At 39.7% G+C, this 24,531-nt stretch overlaps 1 protein-coding gene across 17 annotated transcripts in view; it reads left to right on the top strand.

Annotated features, from left to right (window-relative positions):
- NEK5 (NIMA related kinase 5) overlaps nt 1-24,531 on the top strand; it is a 92,912-nt gene that overhangs the window by 63,517 nt on the left and 4,864 nt on the right. For 10 of the 17 annotated variants that reach the window (XM_063714656.1, XM_054528614.2, XM_054528618.2 and 7 more), the window contains 2 exons: nt 669-806; nt 11,602-11,719. In XM_063714656.1, the coding sequence (XP_063570726.1) occupies nt 669-806; nt 11,602-11,719 (256 nt within the window). 17 annotated transcript variants of the gene reach the window in all.

The raw sequence follows: 24,531 nt of genomic DNA, 5'->3' as shown, positions 1-24,531 counted from the left end.
AGATCAGCCTGGCCAACATGGTGAAACCCTGTCTCTACTAAAAATAGAAAAATTAGCCGGGTGTGATGGCACACACCTGTAATCCCAGCTACTCGGGAGGCTGAGGCAGGAGAATTGCTTGAACCCGGGAGGCGGAGGTTGCAGTGAGCCAAGATCGTGCCACTACACTCCTGGCTGACAGAGTGAGACTCTGTCTCAAAAAAAAAAGAAGAGGGCCATAGCAGCCTCCAACCTCTGGATGTTATCTTCACAGGTGTTAAAGATTTTTATTACTTATTTCCTATGTTCTTGATAACATGGGCTGAGAGGGAGCTAAAATTTGTACATGTGCTGTAAGTTGAAATATGTAAGTATATCACTGAAGTGAGCAATTATGTGTATAAATTGAGTTTCCCCTCAATTGTCTTATTAAGTTATAAATCAATTTAAAATAGGCAAATAGAATAAAAATTTTTATCACACCAAAAAAGCCAGTTTACAAAGCAATGGATGACTCTTCCCCTCTTCAGCTATGTGACAAGAAGTCACTAAACTTTTCTATATCTCGGCTTCCTTATTAATAAAATGAGAGGTGGGATTAGGTTACTTCCAAGGTTTTAACATTCTTTGATCTTATAGAAATGCAAGTGAAGAAGCATTTTTATTTTTAATAACACTTTCCTCTTCAGATGGCCAAGTTATTGTGATTGAAGGCATTCCAGAAAACAGGAAACAGTGGCGGCATGAAGCTCCAGGAACTTTAATGAGTGTTTTGGCAGCAGCACATCTAACGAGTAGCTCATTTTCTGCCGATGAAGGAGAATTTGGTATGTAGTTTATTTTTAACAACATAGCCAGTCCCCAGAGGAATTTTGTCAAGATTTGCAAATGCCGAAAGGGGATAAAAATACCTTCAGCTGGGAGAGAGAATTGGGAGGGTGTCTAGCCTTTTCAGAAGCTGATTTGCTTTGTCCAATCCTATTCCAAATGCTACTAACAAAAGACATGAGCTTTCCTGGAGAGTGGTGTAATTTTCTTTAATGCAATCAGCTGACGACTGGTGAAAAGTTTAAGTAGGGCTAGTGGCTTTGTAGCTGATGATCCAGTATTGTTTTGCTCTACCTGAGTCAGTTTATTTCTGACAGCTATTCAATGGACTCAAATTACTATCTTATGGACAATAAAAATACAACATAATATCATTTGTTTTTTCCTCCAATTTTTAGCAAGATTCTGCTTTTGTTTACTTTAAGGCAGGAGTCCCCAACCCTCGCAGACCAGTACCAGTCTGTGGCCTGTTAGGAACCAGGCCACACAGCAGGAGGTGAGTGGCAGGCAGGTGAGCTTTGCCTCCTGTCAGATCAGCAGCTGCATTCAGTTCCCATGGGAGCATGAACTGTATTGTGAACTGTGCATGTGAGAGATCTATGCTGTGTGCTCCTTATGAGAATCTAATGCCTGATGATCTGAGGTCCCCGAAACCACCCCCCCTTCCCTGCCCCCATGGAAAAATTGTCTTCCATGAAACTGGTCCCTGGTGCCAAAAAGGTTGGGGACCACTGCTTTAAGGGAAGCCAACCATCATTTTCTAAAATTCGAGGGGCCTGGGTGTAATGGCTCACACCTATAATTCCAGGACTTTGGGAGGCCAAAGCAGGAGGATCTCTTGAGGCTAGGAGTTAGAGGATGCTGTGAACTATGATCACTGCTCTCCAGCCTGGCTGACAGAGCAAGAACTTGTCTCTAAAAATTATTAATAAAGTTTGAGGGAAATCACATCATAATGAGGGTTTGGTCTTATATCAGGTATTCAAGTGTGAAGTGCTACAAGAAAAGCTACTGCAGGCAAGCAGGGATCCCAGGAGCATCTGCACGAGTGTGAGGTCTGGGACCTGGTATTGTGGTGAAGTGAGGTTGAACAACAAGTAGAAAAACTAAGGTACTAGATATTCTTGGAGGCTGATAAATGTTTACAAAGTTAGGCTGGGTGCGGTTGCTTATGCCTGTAATCCCAGCACTTTGGGAGGCTGAGGCAGGCGGATCACCTGAGGTCAGGAGTTTGAGACCAGCCTGGCCAAACCTCGTCTCTACTAAAAATACAAAAATTAGCTGGGCATGGTGGCAGTCGCCTGTAATCCCAGCTACTTGGGAGGTTGAGGCAGGAGAAACGCTTGAACCCGGGAGGCGGAGGTTGCAGTGAGCTAAGATGGCGCCATTGCACTCCAGCCTGGGGGACAAGAGTGGGACTTTGTCTCAAAAAAAAAAAAAAGTTTACAATGTTAATTACCACTACAAAAACATAGTAATTTTTAACTGTCAGTTGAGTCCCAACAGTTAATGAATACACATTTTATAATATTTTGAAAGAGGCTTTCTAATGGAATTTTTTTATGTGGAACAGGACATTTTATTAACACATCTAAGTATCTTTGTTTCTCTGAAGTACGAAACCAAAAGTTTAAGATTATAAACTCATAATTAGTCATTAATATCTTAGCATTATATGCTATTTGGAGATGATCTAGATAATGAATACCTATCATTTAATTTAGCTTAGCAAAACTTGAGGAGAAAAAGTTACCAAAAGGATTTGAAAAACCTTTTTTAAGTAAACACATTAGAAAACCTAATTATTATTAAAACTTCTACCTGGTCAGGCTCATGCCTGTAATCCCAGCCCTTTGGGAGGCTGAGGCAGGAGGTCACTTGAGCCCCGGAGTTCGAGGCTGCCATGAGCCATGATCATGCCACTGCACTCCAGTTAGTGTGACAGAGTGAGACTCCAACTCTAAACAAACAAACAAAAACCTCTTATTTCGTTACATTTATTTATTCCTTCATAACAACTATGTTTGGAAATTTTCAGGAAACTTTGGACAAATCTAGCCATCATCTTATTTCTTTATTAATCATTTCTACAGTTCGTGAATGTTAGGCAGTCACCACCAAAGCAAAAGCCCTAAGGTTAATACATGGACATTTTGCTGATCAAATGACACTGCTGCTTTCATTAAAGCAACAAACTAGTCTTATTTACCAAAAATTTACCCAAGTTACAAGAATTAAAAGGCATTTGAGTGCATTTCTACTTTTCTGATAAAATATTTCATTTAAGCACTTACTTTTTCTTTAAGCCAATTAACTATAGCTCTTTCATATATTTTGGTAGTGAAATATCAACAAAACAGGTTCAGCTGCCCTCCGCTTGCAAAATTGAATAACAAGGACAAGGTGCAGTAGAAGGAAAGTGCCTTTATTTTTCAGCGCTAGCAGTGGGGAGATGGTTCAGGCTCCTGCCTTAATAAAACCACTTCGGAATTCTCAGGCAAAATGCTAGGGCTTAAGAAAAGGAAGTTTGGTATGGAGGGCATGTGGGGCGAGATGGTGCAAGTCTACGTGACTTGTTCCGATGACTTATCTTGAGTTATTGCGCCATCTGGTGAATTGGGCTGGTACCATCTCGGGCTTGTCTGGGTTGTAAATTAGCTGCAGCCTTGAAGTTCCTGGTTGGGGAGAATTGCATAGGCATCTGGATTGTCTCAAGATTCAATCTCTGGAACTTCTAAGCAAACATAATTAGATAAGCCAGCAATGCAAGGGAGTGCTTGGTGGAAAGAAAGTCAAGATTTTTATTTCATTACTAAAAAGTTAACACAGAGGGCTGCAGGAGGAAAAAAAAATTAAAAATAGGGCACTCAGTTACAAAATCACATACGCATGATACATATACACACAGAAGCAGGTTTTATAGCTTCATAAGGTTTTCATTTGCCAGTTTTCAAATAATTTTTCCTGCAACTTTATTTTTTATTTTATTTATTTATTTTTTGAGACAGAGTCTCACTTTGTTACCCAGGTTGGAGTTTCGGCTCACTGCACCCTCTACCTCCCAGGTTCAAGCGATTCTCCTGCCTCAGCCTCTGGAGCAGCTGGGATTACAGGCGCGTGCCACTGAGCCCAGCTAATTTTTGTATTTTTAGTACAGACAGGGTTTCATCGTGTTGGCCAGGCTGGTTTTGAACTCCTGACCTCAAGTGATCCATCTGCCTCAGCCTCCCAAAGTGCTGGGATTACAGGCGTGAGCCACCGCACCCGGCCTGAGCCACCATGTCCTCCAACTTTAGACTATCAGTCTCTTGATTACCTGTTCTATTGCCCTAAACAATTGTTAGCAAGCCAACCCTAAATTTGTACTTCTGAAAGGGTGACTCTTAAGGGCACAGAACTTAGATCTAAACACTATTGTTTGCTGGGAAAAAAAGGGCACAGTCAAGGTTTAGTCAAGACAAGATTGCCAGGAAAGGTGTCTGGAACAAAGGTAAGGTTTGTTATGTGAACTTTAAATCAATGCCTTTCCCATCTTAAAAATTTATGGTAGCTTGGGTGTAGAGGGAGGCCTTACAAATGAAGATTTCCTTTATAGATATAAATCTTTTTTTTTACAAAGAGTTTTAAAACAGGGCCTAATATTTAATATGTGAAAAGCAGGCAAAACTGGAAGGCAGTGCATCTAAATCTTTCAAAATCAAGGATCTCACTTCTATATTGAATCCTGGGTCCCCCACAAAGAGGGAAACACCATGAGACTGTGCTCCTTGCTGCAAATACATTCCCCTGAGGCTGGTGGGTAACCTAATGCCGGTCAAGCTACTCTGTGAGCAGCCCGTCCCCAATAGGAGTCTTACACCTTGGTGGTGAGTGTTCCCATAACTTCCAAGTGTTCAAACCTGTCTTTTAATCTAAATGCACAAAGAAGTAAGTAGCCCCATCTAGTAACAACCATTCACTATGTGTACCCAAAATATCTGAGATAGGTCTCAATTTAGAAAGTTTATTTTGCCAAGGTTACAGATGCGTCTGTGACACAGCCTCAGGAGGTCCTGACGACATGTGTCCAAGGTGATCAGGGTACAGTTTGCTTTTACACATTTTAGGGAGACATGAGACATCAATTACTATGTGTAAATTGTACATTGGTTCGGTCCAGAAAAGAGGGGCGACTTGAAGCAGGGCGGGGTCGGGGTCGGGGGGAGGGCTTCCAGGTCATAGGTAGATAAGAGAAAAAAGTTTGCATTCTTTTCTTTTGAGTCCTTGATCAGCCTTTCACTGAATACACAATTTAGTCTGGCTCAGTGAATCTGCATTTTTACATAAACAATAGGGCAGAAGCAATCAGATATGATTTGTCTCAGGTGAGCAGAGGGATGACTTTCTGTCCTGCACCTGTGAAGATCAGCTATCAGTTTACATTGCCAGGGTGAAATTCAACAGAATTGTTTTAGGGTAAAGATCCTGAGGCCTACAAGGAACTTCCTTATGGGCAAATTGTGAGGGAGGTATGTAGCTTTTTTATAATTGTAGCTATCTTATTTAGGAATAAAATGGGAGGCAGGTTTGCCTGACGTAGTTTTCAGCTTTTCTCTTGCCTTAGTGATAAATCGGTCCCGAGATTTATTTTCCTTTCACAACTGCAGCCGCTGTCAGCCACTTCCAAAACTACAACTTTTATCAGTGACTTGTCAGCCATTGCACACATAAAAATCAATTATCTCTCACAGTACAATGTAATCCCTGGTACCCCAAAGTCAGATTGATCAAGTGACTTCCTGCAAAAGACAGTAGAGCTTTAGATCTGAGAGGAACCTGCCCATGACTCTTTGTACTCCACTAGGAAAACAGACCAACCTAAGGAGGGATGAGTGGCACCTTTTCTGCATTCCTCGAGGGGTCTTAGAGTCATTAGAAGTCTCCTGCAGATTCCTTCCCGTGTTATTGAAAATGGCAAAAGGAAGGAGGAGCAGAAGTGGAAAGAAATAGAAGAACAAGTCATATAGGAGCCAATTTGGGGAGGTTTTTAACCTAACTAAAAGGCCAGTGAGAAGTTGTACATTTTTCTCAGCAGAAGTCATGCCAAAAAGATAGGAAGCAACTGAAAAAAAAATTCTGGAAACAGCATCCAAAAGAAGAAAAAGCAGAAAAGGCCTTTAAAAAATGTTTATAGCCTAAATATTAAACTTTTAATTAACCTGACTTCTGACCACAGAGTTCTAAAAAAAAAAAAAAGCCTCTGCCTTATAATTCTTTGTGGTATGATTAAAAAACGAACACTAGGGCTGGGCACGGTGGCTCACACCTGTAATCCCAGCACTTTGGGAGGCCGAGGCAGGTGGATCAGGAGGTCAGGAGTTCGAGACCAGCCTGACCAACATGGTGAAACCCCGTCTCTACTAAAAATACAAAAATTAGCCAGGCGTGGTGGCCCATGCTTGTAATCCCAGCTACTCAGGAGGCTGAGGCAGGAGAATTGCTTGAACCCGGGAGACAGAGGTTGCAGTGAGCCGAGATTATGCCACTGCACTCCAGTCTGGGCGACAGAACGAGACTCCATCTCAAAAAAAAACCCAACCAAACAAACAAATAAAAACAAAACTTTCCAAATCTCTTATTGGATTTCAACCAGGACAAAAATAAAATAGGTGTCCCATTTAGTTTGTCTGGTTCTGAAACTGGCTCTTTTTTTCCCAATTGTGCACACAAAATGAATTAATTTAGACATTTGAAAGGATCTCATTTTGGCTGCTGCTGCTTTTGACCATCCTGGGTTAGGTGGGTTCTGTTTCCTAGATATTTACAAGAGGACACCCCATAAATGTTATACATAAGTCCAGCTGGTGTTTTACTAACTGGAATTGGTCACAAATGAAAAACCAACCCACAATCTCAAACAATAGAAAATAGCTGCAATCTTAAAAGCACACTATGTAAAAAGAGACCACTGGTGCCACACTGCCAATCCTTTGATTCAAACTTTATCTCTTCAGGCAGAGATGAAAAACCTTGACCCCAACCTTCTGCTGTGAAACAGAGGAAGAAAAAAGGCAATTTTCTGCAGAGCTCTTTACCTGAATCTCCTGTCCAAAAGACAGAGACCAAAGCCCTCACTAAGAGAGAATTTGAAAAGTATCCCAAATAAAGTCTAGACTTTCAACCAGAGTAGGAGGGCTGAATTCAGGAGAACTCACCTGAAGCACCTGACAGGACTTTTTATTTTTTAAAAAATTGTGTGGGTACATAGTAGATGTATATATTTATGGGGTACGTTTTGATACAGGCATGCAATATGAAATAAGCACATCATGAAGAATGAGGTATCCGTCCCCTCAAGAATTTATCCATTGAGTTGCAGACGATCCAGTTATACTCTTTAAGTTACTTTAAAATGTACAGTTAAGTTTTAATTAACTATAGTCACCCTGTTGTGATAGCAAATAGTAGGTCTAATTTATTCTATTTTTTTGTACCCATTAACCATCCTAACCTCTCCCCTATTCCCCCACTACTCTTTCCAGTCTCTGGTAACTATTCTATTCTCTATGTCATGAGGTCAATTGTTTTGATTTTTAGGTGCCACAAATAAGTGGGAACATGTGATGTATGTCTTTCTGTGCCTGGCTTATTTCACTTAATACAATGAATGATCTCCAGTTCCATCCATGTTGTTGCAAATGACTGGATCTCATTCTTTTTTATGGTTGAATAGTACTCCACTGTGTATATGCACCACATTTTCTTTATCCGTTCATCGGTTGATGGACACTTAGGTTGCTTTAAAATCTTAGCTATTGTAAATAGTGCTGCAACAAACATAGGAGTGCAGCTATCTCTTTGATATACTGCTTTCCTTTCTTTTGAGTATATACCCATCAGTGGGACTGCTGAATCATATGGTAGCTCTATTTTTAGTTTGTTTGGGAACCTCCAAACTGTTCTCCGTAGTAGTTATACTAATTTACATTCCTACCCATAGTGTACAAGGGTTCTGATATGGTTTGGATCTGTGTCTTCATCCAAATCTCATGTTGAAATGTAATCTCCAGTGCTGGAGGTGGGACCTGGTGGAAGGTGATTGGATCATGGGGGTGGTTTCTCATGGTTTAGCACCATCCCCCTAGTGCTGTTCTCATGATAAAGTTCTCATGAGATCTGGTTGTTTAAAACTGTGTGGCACCCCCACCCCCTTCCTTTTGCTCTGGTCATGTGAGACATGCCTGTTTGCCCTTTGCCTTCTGCCATGATTGTTTAAGTTTCTGGAGGCCGCCCCAGAAGCCAAGCAGATGGCCAGCATCATGTTTTCTGTACAACCTGTGGAACTGAGAGCCAATGAAACCATTTTCTCTTTAAAATACCCAGGCTCTAGCAGTTTGAAATTGGACTAATACAGAAAATTGGTACTGAGAATGGGGCATTGCTATAAAGACACCTGGAAATGTGGAAGCAGCTTTGGAACTGGGTAACAGGCAGAGGTTGGAACAGTTTGGAGGGCTCGGAAGAATACAGGAAGATGAGGGAAAGTTTAGAACTTCCTAGAGACTTGTTAAATTGTGACCAAAACACTGATGGTGATATGGACAATGAAGTCCAGGCTGAGGAGGTCTCAGATGGAAATGAGGAACTTATTGGGCACTGGAATAAAGGTCACTTTTGTTATGCGTTAGCAAAGAGGTTGGATAGTGCCCTTTCCCTAGGGATTTGTGGAACTGTTAACTTGAGAGAGATGATTTAGGGTATCTGGTGGAAGAAATTTCTAAGCAGCAAAGTGTTCAAGATGTGGCCTGGCTGCTTCTAACAGCCTATGTATGCTCATATGTGTGAGCAAAGAAATGATCTGAAACTGGAACTTATATTTAAAAGGGAAGCAGAGGCTGGGCATGGTGGCTCATGCCTGTAATCCCAGCACTTTGGGAGGCCAAGGTGGGCCGATCACCTGAGGTCAGGAGTTCGAGACCAGCCTGGCCAACATGGCGAAACCCCGTCTCCACTAAAAATACAAAAATTATCTGGGCATGGTGATGTGCACCTGTACCCTCAGCTACTTGGGAGGCTGAGGTAGGAGGATCACTTGAACCTGAGAGGCAGAGGTTGCAGTGAGCCGAGATCACACCACTGCACTCCAGCCTGGGCAATGGAGTGAGACTCTGTCTCAAAAAAAAATGTAGAGGGTAAATTTATGTTATCTGTTTTTTACCATGTAATAAATACATATTTGGTCTCTGTTTCTGGTTCCTAGGACACAGCTCCTAAAGCCCTTGGAATCTTTGAAGTAGTAAGAGTGTCTTTTGCAGGCCAAGGAGATGACTGGTGGTTGGGGGCCCCTTGATAGCTTCAGGATGGGGGCTGGTCATCAGAAAGACCAAGGCAGGATTAAGATTGGAACTTTCAGCCTCCTTCCCCTATCTCCAGGGGGACAGAGGGGCTGGAGACTGAGTTCAATCACCAATGGCCAATGATTTGACCAACCATTCCAATGCAATGAAACCTCTATAAAAACTCCTATATGGCAGAGTTTGGAGAGCTTCTGGGTTGGTGTGCACGTCATGTGGTGGGAAGGTGGTATACCACAAACTCCACAGGGACAGAAGCCCCTGTGCTTTGGACCGTTCACCCAATGTACGTTTGCATCTGGCTTTTCATTTGTATTTTTAATAATAAACCAGTGATAGTATTTTCTAGGGTTCTGAGAACCATCCTAGTAGACTATTAGCCTGAGGAGGAGTTGTGAAAATCCCCGATCATGTAGCCAATGCAGACAGAAGTGGGGTAACTTGGAGACTTGCTACTTGAGACTGGCCTCTGGAGTGAGAACAGTCTTCTGAGACTGAGCCCTTCTTTAACCTTTAACCCTTGGAGTTCTGGGTAGTTAGTGCTGGAATTGAATTGAATTGTAGGACACCCAGTTGGTGTCAGAGAATTGGTTGATGTGAGTGAAGCAGCATTGTTATCTGGGATAAATACCCAAGATTCACTGTCTCACGGCCATGGAAAACTAGGACGCAGACAGACCCCAGAGTGAGGTTAAAAGCGGAAGTTTACTAGGTGAAAGAAAGAGAAAAGCTCTCTGCTAGAGATAGGGGTCCTGGAGAACATAGGTTGCTGCTTCCACCATGAAATGTATTTTATAGATGAGTTTGAGGGGGCGGTGTCTGATTTACATAGGGCATGAAAGATTAGTTGAACCAGGTGTGCCATTTGCTTAGCACTTGAAGAAGCTGGTCACCCTACCCTAAGATTTTATTATGCAGATGGGTTCTCTACCTGGCTGGTGCCATATTGCCTGGTTTTTCACTGTACATGTGGTGATAAAAGGGAAGATGGAGCCTCCATGTTGAACATATCTGGCTTTAAGGTAGCCCTTTTCCACTGGCACAACTGCCAGCATTCACCCACCATGCAAGCTTCCAACTTGCTTATCTATGTCTGCAGCTCAGTTTTTCAGGCTGCTCTTTGTTAGAAAAGAAATGATTTGGGGGCTGCTTTTTGTTAAAAGAGAAATTCTGCTGAAGACTCTGTTGCCCTTTCTATCAGTCTAAATAATTTCTTTTTATCTCCTGTATCATGGGGGAAAAAATCTGTACATATTTAGTGTCAGAAGTGTTGTGAGTGAAAACAGTTCAGATACAGAAAAAATAAAATAAAATTTAAATTTAAAATGGACATCAGGGACTTAAAAAGTAATTCAAGCGTCCCTGATTGTCTCATGAATTGTTTCATTATGGTGTTTTTGTTTGAATCAGGATCCAAAAAAGTTTGATATGTCCAAAAAAAGTAATTCATAGGAGGAGTTAGACTGGATATGAAGAATTTTAGTTATATTGTATCCAGTTTATTTCACTTATATTTTTCTTATGAATGTGCAAGAGTGATATTGGATTAAGAATGTATACTGAGAAGAGTCTAAAAGCATTCTTATACTAATTTATATTTATAAAATATAAATCAATGATTTATATTTAGGGAATATAAATTCTAAAGGCTAAGAAAACATGTCATTTCATTGGGAACATTTTATTTGTGATTGATATATGAAATAAAAGCACATCTTATAATTGTAGAATCTTAGAGTAGTTGAGGGGGTGCTGCATTGCTATAAAGAAATGAAATATTGATCAGCCTTACCAACATGGTGAAACCCCATCTCTACTAAAAATACCAAAATTAGCCAGGCATGGTGGCATGTGCCTGTAATCCCAGCTACTCAGGAGGCTTAGGCAGGAGAATCTCTTGAACCTGGGAGGCGGAGGTTGCAGTGAGCTGAGATTGCGCCATTGCACTCCAGCCTGGGTGACAAAGCCAGACTCTGTCTCAAAAAAAAGAAAAAAAGAAATGAAATATTGTGCTATCTTCAGTCTAGTCCTTTTCCCAAGAGGAAAAAAAAAAAAGCACATTTTAAGTAAAAAAAAACCTGCCAAAAAAAAAAGATGAAGATGTGTGTGTGCCTTGGGTTTTCCCCACAGGCATTCACGATGAAGCCTAACCATGGTGGGGGACTCAGGTTATAGAAACTGTGGTACATCTTTTTTTTACACAAAGATTTTCTTAATTTTTCTAATACAATGAAAGCATCTACCCCAAAAGTGGAGGTGTTTTATCTCTTCCTCTCTGATCTTATTCCTGTCACTTTTTCTTGTCTGGTTGTGTTATCATCCCTTTCTTATTCTCTGTTTTGATGGAAATGGCTAAAAGGTTTACCATTATATTGATGTTCACTATCAGGTTTTTGATATATGCCCCTCATTGGGTATATAGGCTGGGATGCTTTCATATCTTTCTCTGTCGTTTCTTTAGCAATGGGAACATTAAAACAATGGCTACCCAAAGAAGAAGATGAAGGGAAGGTAGAAATGGTCTCTGGCATTGAAGTAGATGAGGAACAACTAGAACCAAGGTCTGATGATGATGATACGTAAGTAGATCATTTGCCGATACCTAAGTCAAGCACTGGTACAAAGTGAAAATGCTGCAGTTGAGACATTCAAAATAGCCAACTGAGACCTAGCTACAAAGATCAAGTTTTACAACGCACGGGTTTGGTTCTGGGCTCTCCATTCTTCTCCAGTGGCATCATTTTCTACATTTGCATCAGTGATATTCTGTCTTAACTTCCATGGCTTCCATCGTACCTCCTGATACCTGGTGGGGCTAGTCCTCACACATTGTGCTAGTCTTCACAGCATTTTCTTCAAAATTATCTTAACTATTGTTGCCCATTCCTCATCGTACACAGTATATCAAGCTTGTCCAAGCCGCAGCCCAGGACAGCTTTGAATGCGGCCCAACACAAGTTTGTAAACTTTCTTAAAACATTATGAGATTTTTTTGCAATTTTTTTTTTTTAGCTCATCAGCTGTCGTTAGTGTTAGTGTATTTTATGTGTGGCCCAAGACAATTCTTCCAATGTGCCAGGGAAGCCAAAAGATTGGACACCCCTGCTGTACCTCTTTGCATTCTCTTATAAAGTATGAGAAATGTTGTTGGGATTTTGGTGGGAATGACATTTTATTTATTGATTAAATTATGGGAATTGGCATATTTGGGATTATGAATCTTTTAAATTGTTATTATTATTATTATTATTATTTGAGACAGAGCCTCACTCTGTTGCCCAGGCTGGAGTGTGGTGGCGCAATCACAGCTCACTGTAGCCTCGAATTCCTGGGCTCAAGCAGTCCTCCCACCTCAGCCTCCCAAGTAGCTGGGACCACAGGCACATGCCACCATGCCCAGCTAATCTTTTTTATTTTTCGTAGACATGAGGTCTTGTTATGTTGTGCAGGCTGGTCTTGAACTCCCAGCTTCAAGTTGTCCTCCCACCTTGGCTACCCAAAGTGCTGGGATTACAGGTGTGAGCCACTGCACTTGGCCTAAAAATTATTTTTAATTGGCAAATAAAAATTGTATTAATATATACTTACGGTATACAACATGATGTTTTGAAATACGTACACATTGTGGAATAGCTAAATCAAGCTAATAAATATATGCATTATCTCACATGCTTATCATTTATTTATGGTGAGAGCACTTAAAATCTACTCTCAGCAATTTTCAAGTATACAATAAATTGTTATTAACTATAGTCACCATGCTGTACCATAGATCTTCTGAAATTATTCCACCTGTCTAAGTGAAATTTTCTACTCTTTGACCAACATCTCCTGGCTTTCCCTTCCACCTTCTCCCACCCCCAGCCCCTAGAAACCACCATTCTACTCTCTGCTTCTATGAGTTCGATTGTTTTCGATTCCACATGTTAGTGAGCTCATACAGCATTTGTCTTTCTGTGTCTGGCTTATTTCACTTGGCAGAATGCCCTCCAGGTTCATTCATGTTGTCACAAATGCCAGAATTTCCTTCTTTTTAAAGGTTGAATAGTATTCCATCCTGTATATATACCACATTTTCTTTATCCATTCATGCATTGATGATTATGAATCTTAACATCCATAAATATAGTACAGCTCTCTATGTCTCTCTTTTCTTTGTATTTTTAAGTATTTTTATAATTTTGTTTATGGCATAGGTACCACTTAATTTTGTTGTTGTTGGTATTTTAAATGGGATTTTTTTGTATTTTAATTTTATTTTTTATGGAGATGGGGTCTCACAGTGTTGCCCAGGCTGGTCTCAAACTCCTGGGCTCAAGTGATCCTCCCATCTCAGCCTCCCAGAATGCTAGGATTATAGGCGTGAGCCACTGTGCCTGCCTAATTTTATTTTTTAATTCAAAAATTTTGATTTTACATATTCATAGGGTACACAGTGATGTTTCAATACATATGAAGTATAGCAGTCAGTTCAGGGTAATTAGCATATCCATCATCTCAAACATTTATTGTTTCTGTGTGTTGGGAGCATTTAATATCCTCCTTCTAGTGATTTAAAACTATATACCATATTACTATTAACTATAGTCATCCTACAGTGCTATAGAATACTAGAATTTATTCCTCTTATCTCACTGTAATTTTCTGTCCTTTAACAAATCTCTCCCTTTTTTCCTCGTGTTTTCAAATTCGCTACTGCTAATGTATAGAACACTACTGATGTATCCTGTAACTTTACTAAACTCTCTTATTAGTTCTAAATTTTGGAGTCCTTTGAATTTTTAAAATTTTATTATAATTTACTTAACATTTGTTTTGAGACAGGGTCTTTCTCTGTTGCCCAGGCTGGAGTGTGGCAGCATGATCATATTCACTGCAGCCTTGAACTCTTGGGCTCAAGTGATCCTCTTGCCTCAGGCTCCAGAATAGCTGGGACTACAGGTGTAGCATGCCACCATGGCCGGCTAATTTTTTTGTTTTTTGTAGAGACGGGGTCTTACTATGTTGCCCAGGCTCATCTTGAACTCCTGGCCTCAAGTGATCCTCCCACCTGGGCCTCCCATAAAGTAAACTGTGAGCCAAATGCTGGGATTACAGCATGAGCCACTACACTTCACCCATAATTTACTTTTAAAATACATCCCAAATTTTTTAAGTAGACCCTTTTCAGTCTTCCTACTACCTACCTGTTTACATCAGCCACACAGTCCTCCTCCCTACAGTCAACCAAACTAATCTGTTTCTTGTGTATACTTCTCCAGAGGAATTCCATACAAATATAAGCAAAAATATATTTCTTGTATAAATGTGTGTTTTTATATAAATGGTTCCATAGTGCACTGTCCTGTAATTTGCTTTTTTTTTCATTTAACAGTATTATGTTGAATACATATTATTGTTTCAAAAACTAGTATATGTATAGTTTAAATTTCCAGAACAAAAAGTATTGGGTCAAAGAGCATGTACACTTGTAAACTGGATATCATAAAATTGTCCTTCACAGAGGTTACACCTATTAACATCAGTGTCTAGAAATGCCTATTTCCCCATTCTCTTGCTCAGTGTGTTGTCAGATTTTTTGGATTATTGCATAATCGATAGGTTAAAAAAAAGTCAGTTCATGATAGTTTTAATTAGCGTTTCTTTTATGAGTGAGGTTATCTTTTCATATGCTAAAGAGCCATCTTTATTTCCTCTTTCAGGAAAATTTGTTCATGGGCCATTTTTAAAATTTAGGTATTAACATTGTATTGATTTGGGAACTTTCTGCACTTCAGGGAAATTAGTCTTTTATCTGTAACATGATTCAAAAATATTTTCCTTGGTTTTTGCCTTTTATTTTGTTTATGGTGACTTGTGCCATGTTATTTTTGTTTAGTTAGATTAGTTAGATTTATCAATTATTTTATAAAACAAAGATTCTAGGATTTTTTTTTTTTTGAGACAGGGTGTCCGTCTATCACCCAGGTTGGAGTGCAGTGGCGTGATCGCACCTCACTGCAGCCTCGACCTCCTGGGCTCAATCTAACTTCCCACTTCAGCCTGCTGAGTAGCTGGGACTACAGGCATGTGCCACTATGCCTGACTAATTATTTTATTTTTTGTAGAGATGAGGTTTCACCATATTGCCCAGACTGGTCTTAAACTCTTTCTTCCTCTTCTTTTTTTTTTTTTAAACATACAGGATCTTACTTTGTTCCCCAGGCTGGAATGCAGTGCCCCCTTCATGGCTCACTGTAACCTTGAATTCCTGGGCTCAAGTGATCCTCCTGCCTCTCAGCCTCATGGGTGGCTGGGAGTATAGGCATGCACCACCATGCCCAGCTAATTTTTTTGTTTTTTTTGTAGAGACAGGGTCTTGCTGTGTTGCCCAGGCTGGTCTTGAACTCCTAGACTCAAGTGATTTTCATGCCTTGGCCCCCCAAGGGGTTAGGATTACAGGCATGAGCCACTGTGCCTTGTCAATCCCAGGATTAAAAAAATATATTATTTAATTTTCTCTATAGTAAAATATTTTATTCATCTTTAACTTTATTCATATTACACTACAAAGTGTGGATCCAACTTTTTTTTTTTTTTTGAGATGGAGTCTTGCTCTTTCACCCAGACTGGAGTGTAGTGGCACGATCTCTGCTCACTGCAACCTCCACCTCCTGGGTTCAAGCGATTCTCCTGTCTCAGCCTCCTGAGTAGCTGGGATTACAGGCCCACACCACCATGGCTGGCTAATTTTTGTATTTTTAGTAGAGATGGGGTTTCACCATGTTGTTCAGGCTGGTCTCAAACCCCTGACCTCGTGATCCACCCGCCTCAGCCTCCCAAAGTGCTGGGATTACAGGCATGAGCCACCGTGCAGGTCCCAACTTTTTTTTTTTTTTTTTTTTTTGAGACAGAGTCTTGCTGTGTCACCCAGGCTGGAGTGCAGTGGTGTAATCTCGGCTCACTGCAAGCTCCACCTCACAGGTTCACGCCATTCTCCTGCCTCAGCCTCCCAAGTAGCTGGGACTACAGGCACCTGCCACCACGCCCGGCTAATTTTTTGTATTTTTAGTATAGAGACGGGGTTTCACCGTATTAGCCAGGATGGTCTCGATCTCCTGACCTCGTGATCCGCTCGCCTCGGCCTCCCAAAGTGCTGGGATTACAGGCGTGAGCCACCGTGCCCGGCCCCCAACTTTTTTTTTTCCCCCAAATAACTCCTCACTTATTCCAGCACCATTTACTTAAAAAGGTTTTTGATTCTGGCCGGGCGCGGTGGCTCACGTCTGTAATCCCAGCACTTTAGGAGGCCGAGGAGGGCGGATCACAAGGTCAGGAGATCGAGACCATCCTAGCTAACACGGTGAAACCCCATCTCTACTAAAAATACAAAAAAATTAGCTGTGCATGGTGGCGGGTGCCTGTCGTCCCAGCTACTCGGCAGGCTGAGGCAGGAGAATGGCGTGAACCGGGGAAGCAGAGCTTGCAGTGAGCCGAGATCACACCACTGCACTCCAGCCTGGGCGACAGAGAGACTCCATCTCAAAAAAAAAAAAAAAAAAAGATGTTTTATTCTAATTTGAAATGCTACTGTTATGGTATGTTTTTATACGTATTTGCATTCAATTCCTATTCATTCTAGTCTAATTATTGATTTATAAATATATTGTTTATAACATAGTTTATTATTTTGGGGGCTAGGTCCCCTAAATAGTCTTCTTCAGAATTTTCAGGCTTGTTTTGCTTATTTTTCCATATGGACATTAGAATCACCTTGTCTAGCAAAGGAAGGAGGAAAAGAAGGAGTTTTCTTAGCCTCCTTGCCAGCAGAATTTTGGAATCCAAAGGCCTCTTTTCGTTTCATACTGTCTGTGTCCCTTTCAGTCCAGCCTGGTTATGCTTCTGTATATATATTTCTTTCAAAAATCTTAGAGGTCTCTGCAACTCTTATTGGGAGTCACTTCGTTAGATAACAGCCAGACCCACAAATCTTTTTGATATAGGCCCTTCTCTATCTTGGGCTTTGGCTTAGATTACAGAGAAACAACACCCTTAAATTGCCTAGAAACCCTACTGTTTGAGAATAATTTTGAGACTTATTCATGTTGTTGTATATATTGATAGTTCATTTCCTTTTTATTGCTAAGTAGTATCCCATTGTGTAGATATACCACAATTTGTTTGTAGATTCACCTGTTGGTGGACATTTATCTTGTTTCCAGATTTTGGCTATGAATATTTGTGTATATTCTGTATGTGAACCCAAGTTTTCATTTCTTGAGGGCAAATACCTAGGAGTGGAATGGCGGAGTTGTATGGTTGGTGTATTAGGGTTCTCTAGAGGGACAGAAGTAATGGAATATAAAGGGGAGTTTATTAAGTATAACTCACAATCACAGGGTCCCACAATAGGCCATCTGCAGGCTGAGGAAAGGAGAGCCAGTCCAAGTTCAAAACCGAAAAACTTGGAGTCTGATGTTCGAGGGCAGGAAGCATCCAGCATAGGAGAAAGCTGTAGGCTGGGAAGCTAGGCCAGTCTCTCTTTTCACATTTTTCTGCCTGCTTATATTCTAGCCATGCTGGCAGCTGAATAGATTGTGCCCACTCAGATTAAGGGTGAGTCTGCCTTTCCCAGCCCACTGACTCAAATGTTAATCTCCTTTGGCAACACCCTCACAGACACACCCAGGATCAATACTTTGAATCCTTCAATCCAATCAAGTTGACACTCTGTATAAACCATCACAGTTGTTAAATGTTTAACTTACCGTTTTCCAAAGTGGTTGTTCTATTTCACATTCCTGTGAACAATGTGTAACAGTTCCAGTTGTTCAGCATCCTTACCAACACTTGGTATGGTCAGTTTTAACACTTTTAACCCATCTACTAGGTGTGAAGTGGTGTCTTTATAATTTTAAAATTATTTATATATCTTTGCTACTAGTTCTTTGTCAGATATCTGCTTTGCTAACATTTTCTCACCGTCTGGGTATTTGTGTTCATTTTCTTAATGGTATGATTCAAGTTGGAAATTTCTGACTAATGTATTCTTTTAATCACTTTTTTTTCTTTTTTTTTTTTTGAGACGGAGTCGTGCTCTGTCACCCAGGCTGGAGTGCAGTGGTGCGATCTCGGCTCACTGCAACCCCTGCCTCCGGGGTTCAAGCCAATTCTCTGCGTCAGCCTCCCGAGTAGCTGGGATTACAGGCACCTGCCACCATGCCTGGCTGATTTTTGTATTTTTAGTAGAGACAGGGTTTCACCATCTTGGCCAGGCTGGTCTTGAACTCCTGACCTTGTGATTGACCCACCTCAGCCTCCCAAAGTGCTGGGATTACAGGCATGATCCACTGTACCCGGCCTTAATCACTTAAAAAAAAAAATCTGGATTTCTAATTTATTTGCACTTTGGACAGGGACTATCATCTGAATTTTAGTGATTTTAAAGGTTTATTGGACTTCTTTTACTATTGAGCACAGGGTCAATTTTATGCCTGTTACAAATGCATATTCTTACTATTTGGGGAGTACATATGTTCTATGTAATTATCATATCAAGCTTAAACATTTTTTGTTAACATGTTCTGTAGCCTTTTTAAAACAAAAAATCACCTCCTAATAGAGATACACTGAAATCTTCAACTGTGTGATTTTGATGATTTCTCATCATTTGCTCTCCTTTTCAATATACTTTAAATATGTAGAAGCTGTGTTCTAATTTATGATTGTTATATCAATTTGGTAAAGTGTCCCTTTTTTAGATTGTCACTTTTTTTTCCTATTAATGCTGTTTGCATTAAGTTCTATTTGGTCTGATACAGATATTACTATTCCAACTTCTTTTTTTTTTAAAGTACTTTTATAATACGTATTTTTCTATTCTTTTATTTTCATCATTTCTTTGTGATTTTGTTATGCTGTATTTCTTATAAAGTGCATGTAGTCGGTTTATGTGCTCCTTGTCATGTGAAAATGTCTTTTAATGTTAATTTAGTAAAATTTATTATAATTGTTGACAAATTTGGATTTCACTCTACCATACCATTTTGGTTTTCTATTTATTATCTTTTCTTATTTCTTTTTTACCCTTCTTTCCTAACCTTTTGTTGGTTGACAAACTTTTCTATATTACTTTTTCCCCCCATAATAATTTTGAAGATACAGATTATATTTCTAATCTTTTAATGGTTAGTTTTTATACACTACCTACAAATTGATCTAACAAATTCAAAAGTTGCTCAGTATTCCTTCCTTCCTCCCAAATATGAAAAACACAATTTAAATCACTACAAAACCCTTTTATTCTGATATTCTTATATGGAAGTATAATTTTACTTAAAAAGCTTTTTTTATTATTAAAAATTTCAAACATTTATAGTGCAAGTAGAGAACAGCATAATGAACCCTCATGTATCCATCATCTAGCTTCAACAATTATCAACATTGTTTCTTTTCTGTCTTCATGTCCCCCACACTTTATTTTTTGTAAGTGTGGAATTCTTTAAGTCTCAGACGTCAAATCATTTCATCCAATTTTACCTTTTTTCAAACAAAAATATTATGTATATTATTGTATGTATTAATATATACATATTCTCAAATGTAACTCACTCTGCCAATTTAGTTTATCATTTTTCTGAACTTGCCATTTTTTTTCCTATCCCATGCTTTCTCTCTGATTTCAGTTTTTTCTTGTTGATGTATATTCTTTAGTAATTATTTATATGTCAGTGAGTAGTAAACTTTCTTATTCTTTTCATATCAAAGATTGTTTTTGTTTTGACTTGAGTCTTTAGCAGTAATTTTTCTGGGCATATAATTTTAGGTTGACAAGTATTTTTTCTCCTGGCTTCTCTTATTGTTGATGACAAATCAACTATCATCTCATTGTTTTTCCTTTATAGGGATGCTAACTTTCTCCCTGATACTTTTATAATTTTTTAAATTCCTTACATTCTTATGTTTCACTATGGTATGTCTAGGTCTAAAAATGTCTTTTATACTGCTTGCTTCACTTTCTTTTGAGAACACATGACTTCCTTTAGTTCTGGACAATTTTAATATTTGCTTTTCTTATTGCCTCCATTTTGATTCTCCAATTAGATATTAGATATATTTTTTATCTTCTCAATTATCTCCGGTAGTACCTAATTGTACTTTCATATTTTTTGTTCTCTTCTTTGTTCCTTTCCAGGTGAATTTTTTTTTTTTTTTTTTTTTTGAGACAGAGTTTTGCTCTTTTCGCCCAGGCTGGAGGGCAGTGGTGTGATCTCGGCTCATTGCAACCTCCGCCTCCCGGCTTCAAGCAATTCTACTGCCTCAGCCTCCCAAGTAGCTGGGATTACAGGCTTGTGCCACCATGCCCAGCTAATTTTTGTATTTTTAGCAGTGACAGGGTTTCACCATGTTGGCCAGGCTGGTCTCAAACTCCTGACCTCAGGCAATTCACCTGCCTCAGCCTCCCAAAGTGCTGGGATTACAGGCGTGGATGAATCCTTGAATACTGTTTTCTAAGCCTATCTGGGTACCATCTATTGAGTTTTTAATTTAAATGATTATATATTTCATGCCCAAGATAATTATTTTTTCTTATATTTATGTGGTCTTGTTTCATTAATGCATAATGATTTCTCATAATTAAAAAATTTAAACGCTTTGCTTTAGTTTATCTTTTTGGGCATACTTACTTTAGGAGACTTATCAAAATCCTCCATAAAAAATAATTTCATCTGGAGTTAGTTCATGGTCCAATTTTTTCTTTTATTAATTTTATGCCATCTGTCTTACCATTAGATTTATTCAGGTGTTAGAATTTTAGTTTGTGGGCTCATTTTGTTTTGGAGGGTTTAAAATTGCTTTTTCTTCCTTTCCTTCCTCTTCCTGTGTACCTCCTAAATATCTAATAGGGTCTTCTTCCTTAGGTCCCCCTCCATTCTTGCTAGCTGGGACCCTTGAAGAGCAAGTGGGGTCTAGAAAAAAAATACGAGTAATGTGGCTTGTCTGTTTTAGCCCAATCTCTGGAAGAAAAATTCTCCCTAAGACATTTATAACCATAGATTTGACTTCACTTGTGTTTGGAGCTTGAATTACAATACTTGTATGGGCTGGAAACATCTATGTTGAGAAATTAACAATAAAATTAACATTAAGGGGTGGTAATACTCCTGAGATTTTTAGAAGTAAATATAAGACACTCTGGAGGGATAAATGTTGGATTTTTTCACTAAAGCACTGGTGAAGATGAACTTACAATTGAACATTTAAAAACAGAATCTACTATGAGAGATTGCAAATAGAACAAATGCTGATTAGATCATAAAGAATTTCAGATAATATAATTATCTTAGGAAGACTATAATACCGTATATTTAAAATTATTTAATTTAATTAAATTCAGGAATCCAAACATAAGAAAAATATAGTCCCTCAGTAAAGAGCAGGAAGATTCTCTTAGCCTGTTTGGGCTACTCTAACACAATATCTTAGACGAGTTAACAAAAATATCAGAAAAATACTTCTTCTAATTCTAGAGGCTAGGAAGTCCAAGATCAAGGTGCCAGTAGAGGCTGGGTGCAGTGGCTCACGCCTGTAATCCCAGCACTTTGGGAGGCCGAGGTGGGCAGATCATCTGAGGTCAGGAGTTCGAAACCAGCCTGGCCAACATGGTGAAACCCCATCTTTACTAAAAAATACAAAAATTAGCTGGGCATGGTGGCAGGTGCCTTAATCCCAGCTACTTGGGAGGCAGAGGCCGGAGAATCGTTTGAACCTGGGAGGCGGAGGTTGCAGTGAGCCGAAGTCGAGCCATTGCACTCAAGCCTGGGGGACAAAAGTGAGACTTCTCTCAAAAAAAAAAAAAAAAAAAAAAAGTGCCAATAGATTTGGTGTCTGGTAAGGGCTAGCTTTTGGCTCCATACACAGCACCTGCTAGCTGTGTCCTCACTTGGTGGAAGGAGCAAAGAAGCTTCCTTGGGCCACTTTTATAGGGGCGCTGATCCCACTCATGAGGGCTGTGCTCTCATGACCTAATCACCTCCTAAAGGCTCCACCCCTTAATACTATCACATTGAGGATTAGGTTTCAACACATGAATTGGGAACAGGGGCACAAACATTCAGACCATAGCAAAAATTTTTATAATTCACTAGAACTTCTGGAAGTTGAAAAAAAATCTATGAATGGAAATTAAAATTCAACTGATGGTTTACGGGTAATAAAGAATAGGTACAGGTAATAAAGGAGTTAGTAACTGGAAGATAGGTCTAAGTAAAAACATGATGGAAAATGTGACAGAGAAGTTAAGAGGCATGAAGTCAAATGTATATGAAAAGGAGTTCCAGAAGAAAAGAATATGAGAAAACAATATGCAAATCAATTCCAGCTGTGAACTTTCTATAAGTATTCAAAGCCAGGAATCATCATATCTGGGAAATAAAACAATTATCAAGCAGCAACAATGAAAATAAATTTATACCTAGACACAGCTTAGTTTAGTAGGGGAACAAAGACAAAGATCTGTGTAAAGCACATATCTCAGGAATGGTAACAGTAAGTGGGAGTTGCACTTACTGGTCCACCCAAATTTATGGTCTCCAGTTTTAGTGGGGTCCTCCATGATGACTGGCAATCCTAAGCCTGGTCAGCTTCCTTCCCAGTGTATCAGTGATTCCAAACCCTCATCCCTCAGCTCACTCCCATCCACCATGCGCTCATCGTGTGACTGTGCCTCCTCCTTCACAGAGATAGTACGCGTTCTGCAGAATCAGTTTTCTAGCTCCATAACTTCTCTATATCCATGAGTCCTTCTCTCCTTTTCTCTCCCTATCTTCTTTTTCTTAGGAAAAACTGTCCCTCTTCCTGCTGAAAGCCCATGCTCTGCAGTTGCTCTAAAATCCAGCCTCTTTTCAGTGACCTGGCTCCTATTGGTTATTCCACCTGTCTCCTGTTTTGAATATCTACTACCTCCTTTCCCTCAGCATATAAACATGCCCAACTCTCTCCCATTAAAAACAACAATAACCAAAAACCATTGCCCCCATGTTCTCTAAATAACACCATTCCTTTCAGAGCTAGGCTTGCTGAAAGAGGAGTTTAAATTCATTGTCACCACCCTTTTTTTTTTTTTTTCCAGATGAGTGTCTTGCTCTGATGCCTAGGCTGGAGTGCAGTGGCATGATCATAGCTCATTACAACTGTAAACCCCTGGGCTCAAGCAATCCTTCTGCATCAGCCTCCTGAGTAGCTCTCCCAGCACTTTGGGAGGCTGAGGTGAGAGGATTGTTTGAACATAGTAGTTTATGACCAGCCTGGGTAACACAGTGAGACCTCCTATCTGCTAAAAATAAAAAACCTGGGCATAGTGGTGCTCGCCTGTAGTCCCCACCTGTCACTTTGTTAATAATCTCCATTGCTTTCTGGACCCACTGTACATTGGCTCCTGCTGCACAGCACTCATCTGAAATATTCTTTCAATAGTCATCTATTACCTTGAAATTGGCAAGTCAGGTAATCATTTCTCAGTCCTCATTCTATTTGGCTACTCCTTTGGCTTCCACAATACACATCTTCTTGGCTCTTACCAGCTCTTTCTCAATCTCCTCCACTTGCCACTTTTTTTGTTCTGTTTTGTTTTGAGATGGAGTCTCGCTCTGTCTCCCAGGCTGGAGTGCAGTGGTGCGATCTCGGCTCACGGCAACCTCTGCCTCCTGCATTCAAGTGATTCTCCTGCCTCAGCTTCCTGAGTAGCTGGAACTACAAGTGTGTGCCACCATGCCTAATTTTTTGTATTTTTAGTAGAGAAGGGGTTTTGCCATGTTGGCCAGGCTGGTCTCAAACTCCTGACCTCACACTTGCTACTTAAATATTAGGTTGGTGCAGTTACTTTTAGGGTTAATTTAGGTTGGTGCAGATTGTCTTATTGATCTATTCCCTTTCCTTTCTAAAAATACCAATGTTGCAGTCTTAGACACAATTTTAATTCCTGGTTCTGTGAATTAGTAGCCGTTAGACCTTCAACACATTTAACCTCTCTGAGCCTTAGCTCCTTTATTTATAATTTGATGATAATGTCTACCTCAAAATGTTGTTAGTATTAAGTGAAATATGGTATAAGTACCCTAGGATATTGATGGGCATATAGTAAGGGCTCGATGTACAGCAGTTGTTTCTTTTTTTTTATTCTCTCTTCCTCTCCTCTTAAACATTAGATGATGGACATTAATAAATATAATAAAGGGTGTTTAACACAATGTACAACTCAACAGAAGACTGATTCTCCCAACATTAGCTGTTTATCATGCTTAGAAAAACCTGAGTGAAAATGCAACTTTTATATTGCTCAACTGGGGATGGAGAAAAGGGAAACGAGTTTTTACATGTATTCTTCAGTACTTTCATATCATAATGCTGATTT

The sequence above is a fragment of the Pongo abelii genome, chromosome 14 (genome assembly GCF_028885655.2).
Source record: "Pongo abelii isolate AG06213 chromosome 14, NHGRI_mPonAbe1-v2.0_pri, whole genome shotgun sequence".
Taxonomy (NCBI): domain Eukaryota; kingdom Metazoa; phylum Chordata; class Mammalia; order Primates; family Hominidae; genus Pongo; species Pongo abelii.
Note: the sequence above shows the minus strand (reverse complement) of the source record. Positions and strands in the feature narration are given on the sequence as shown.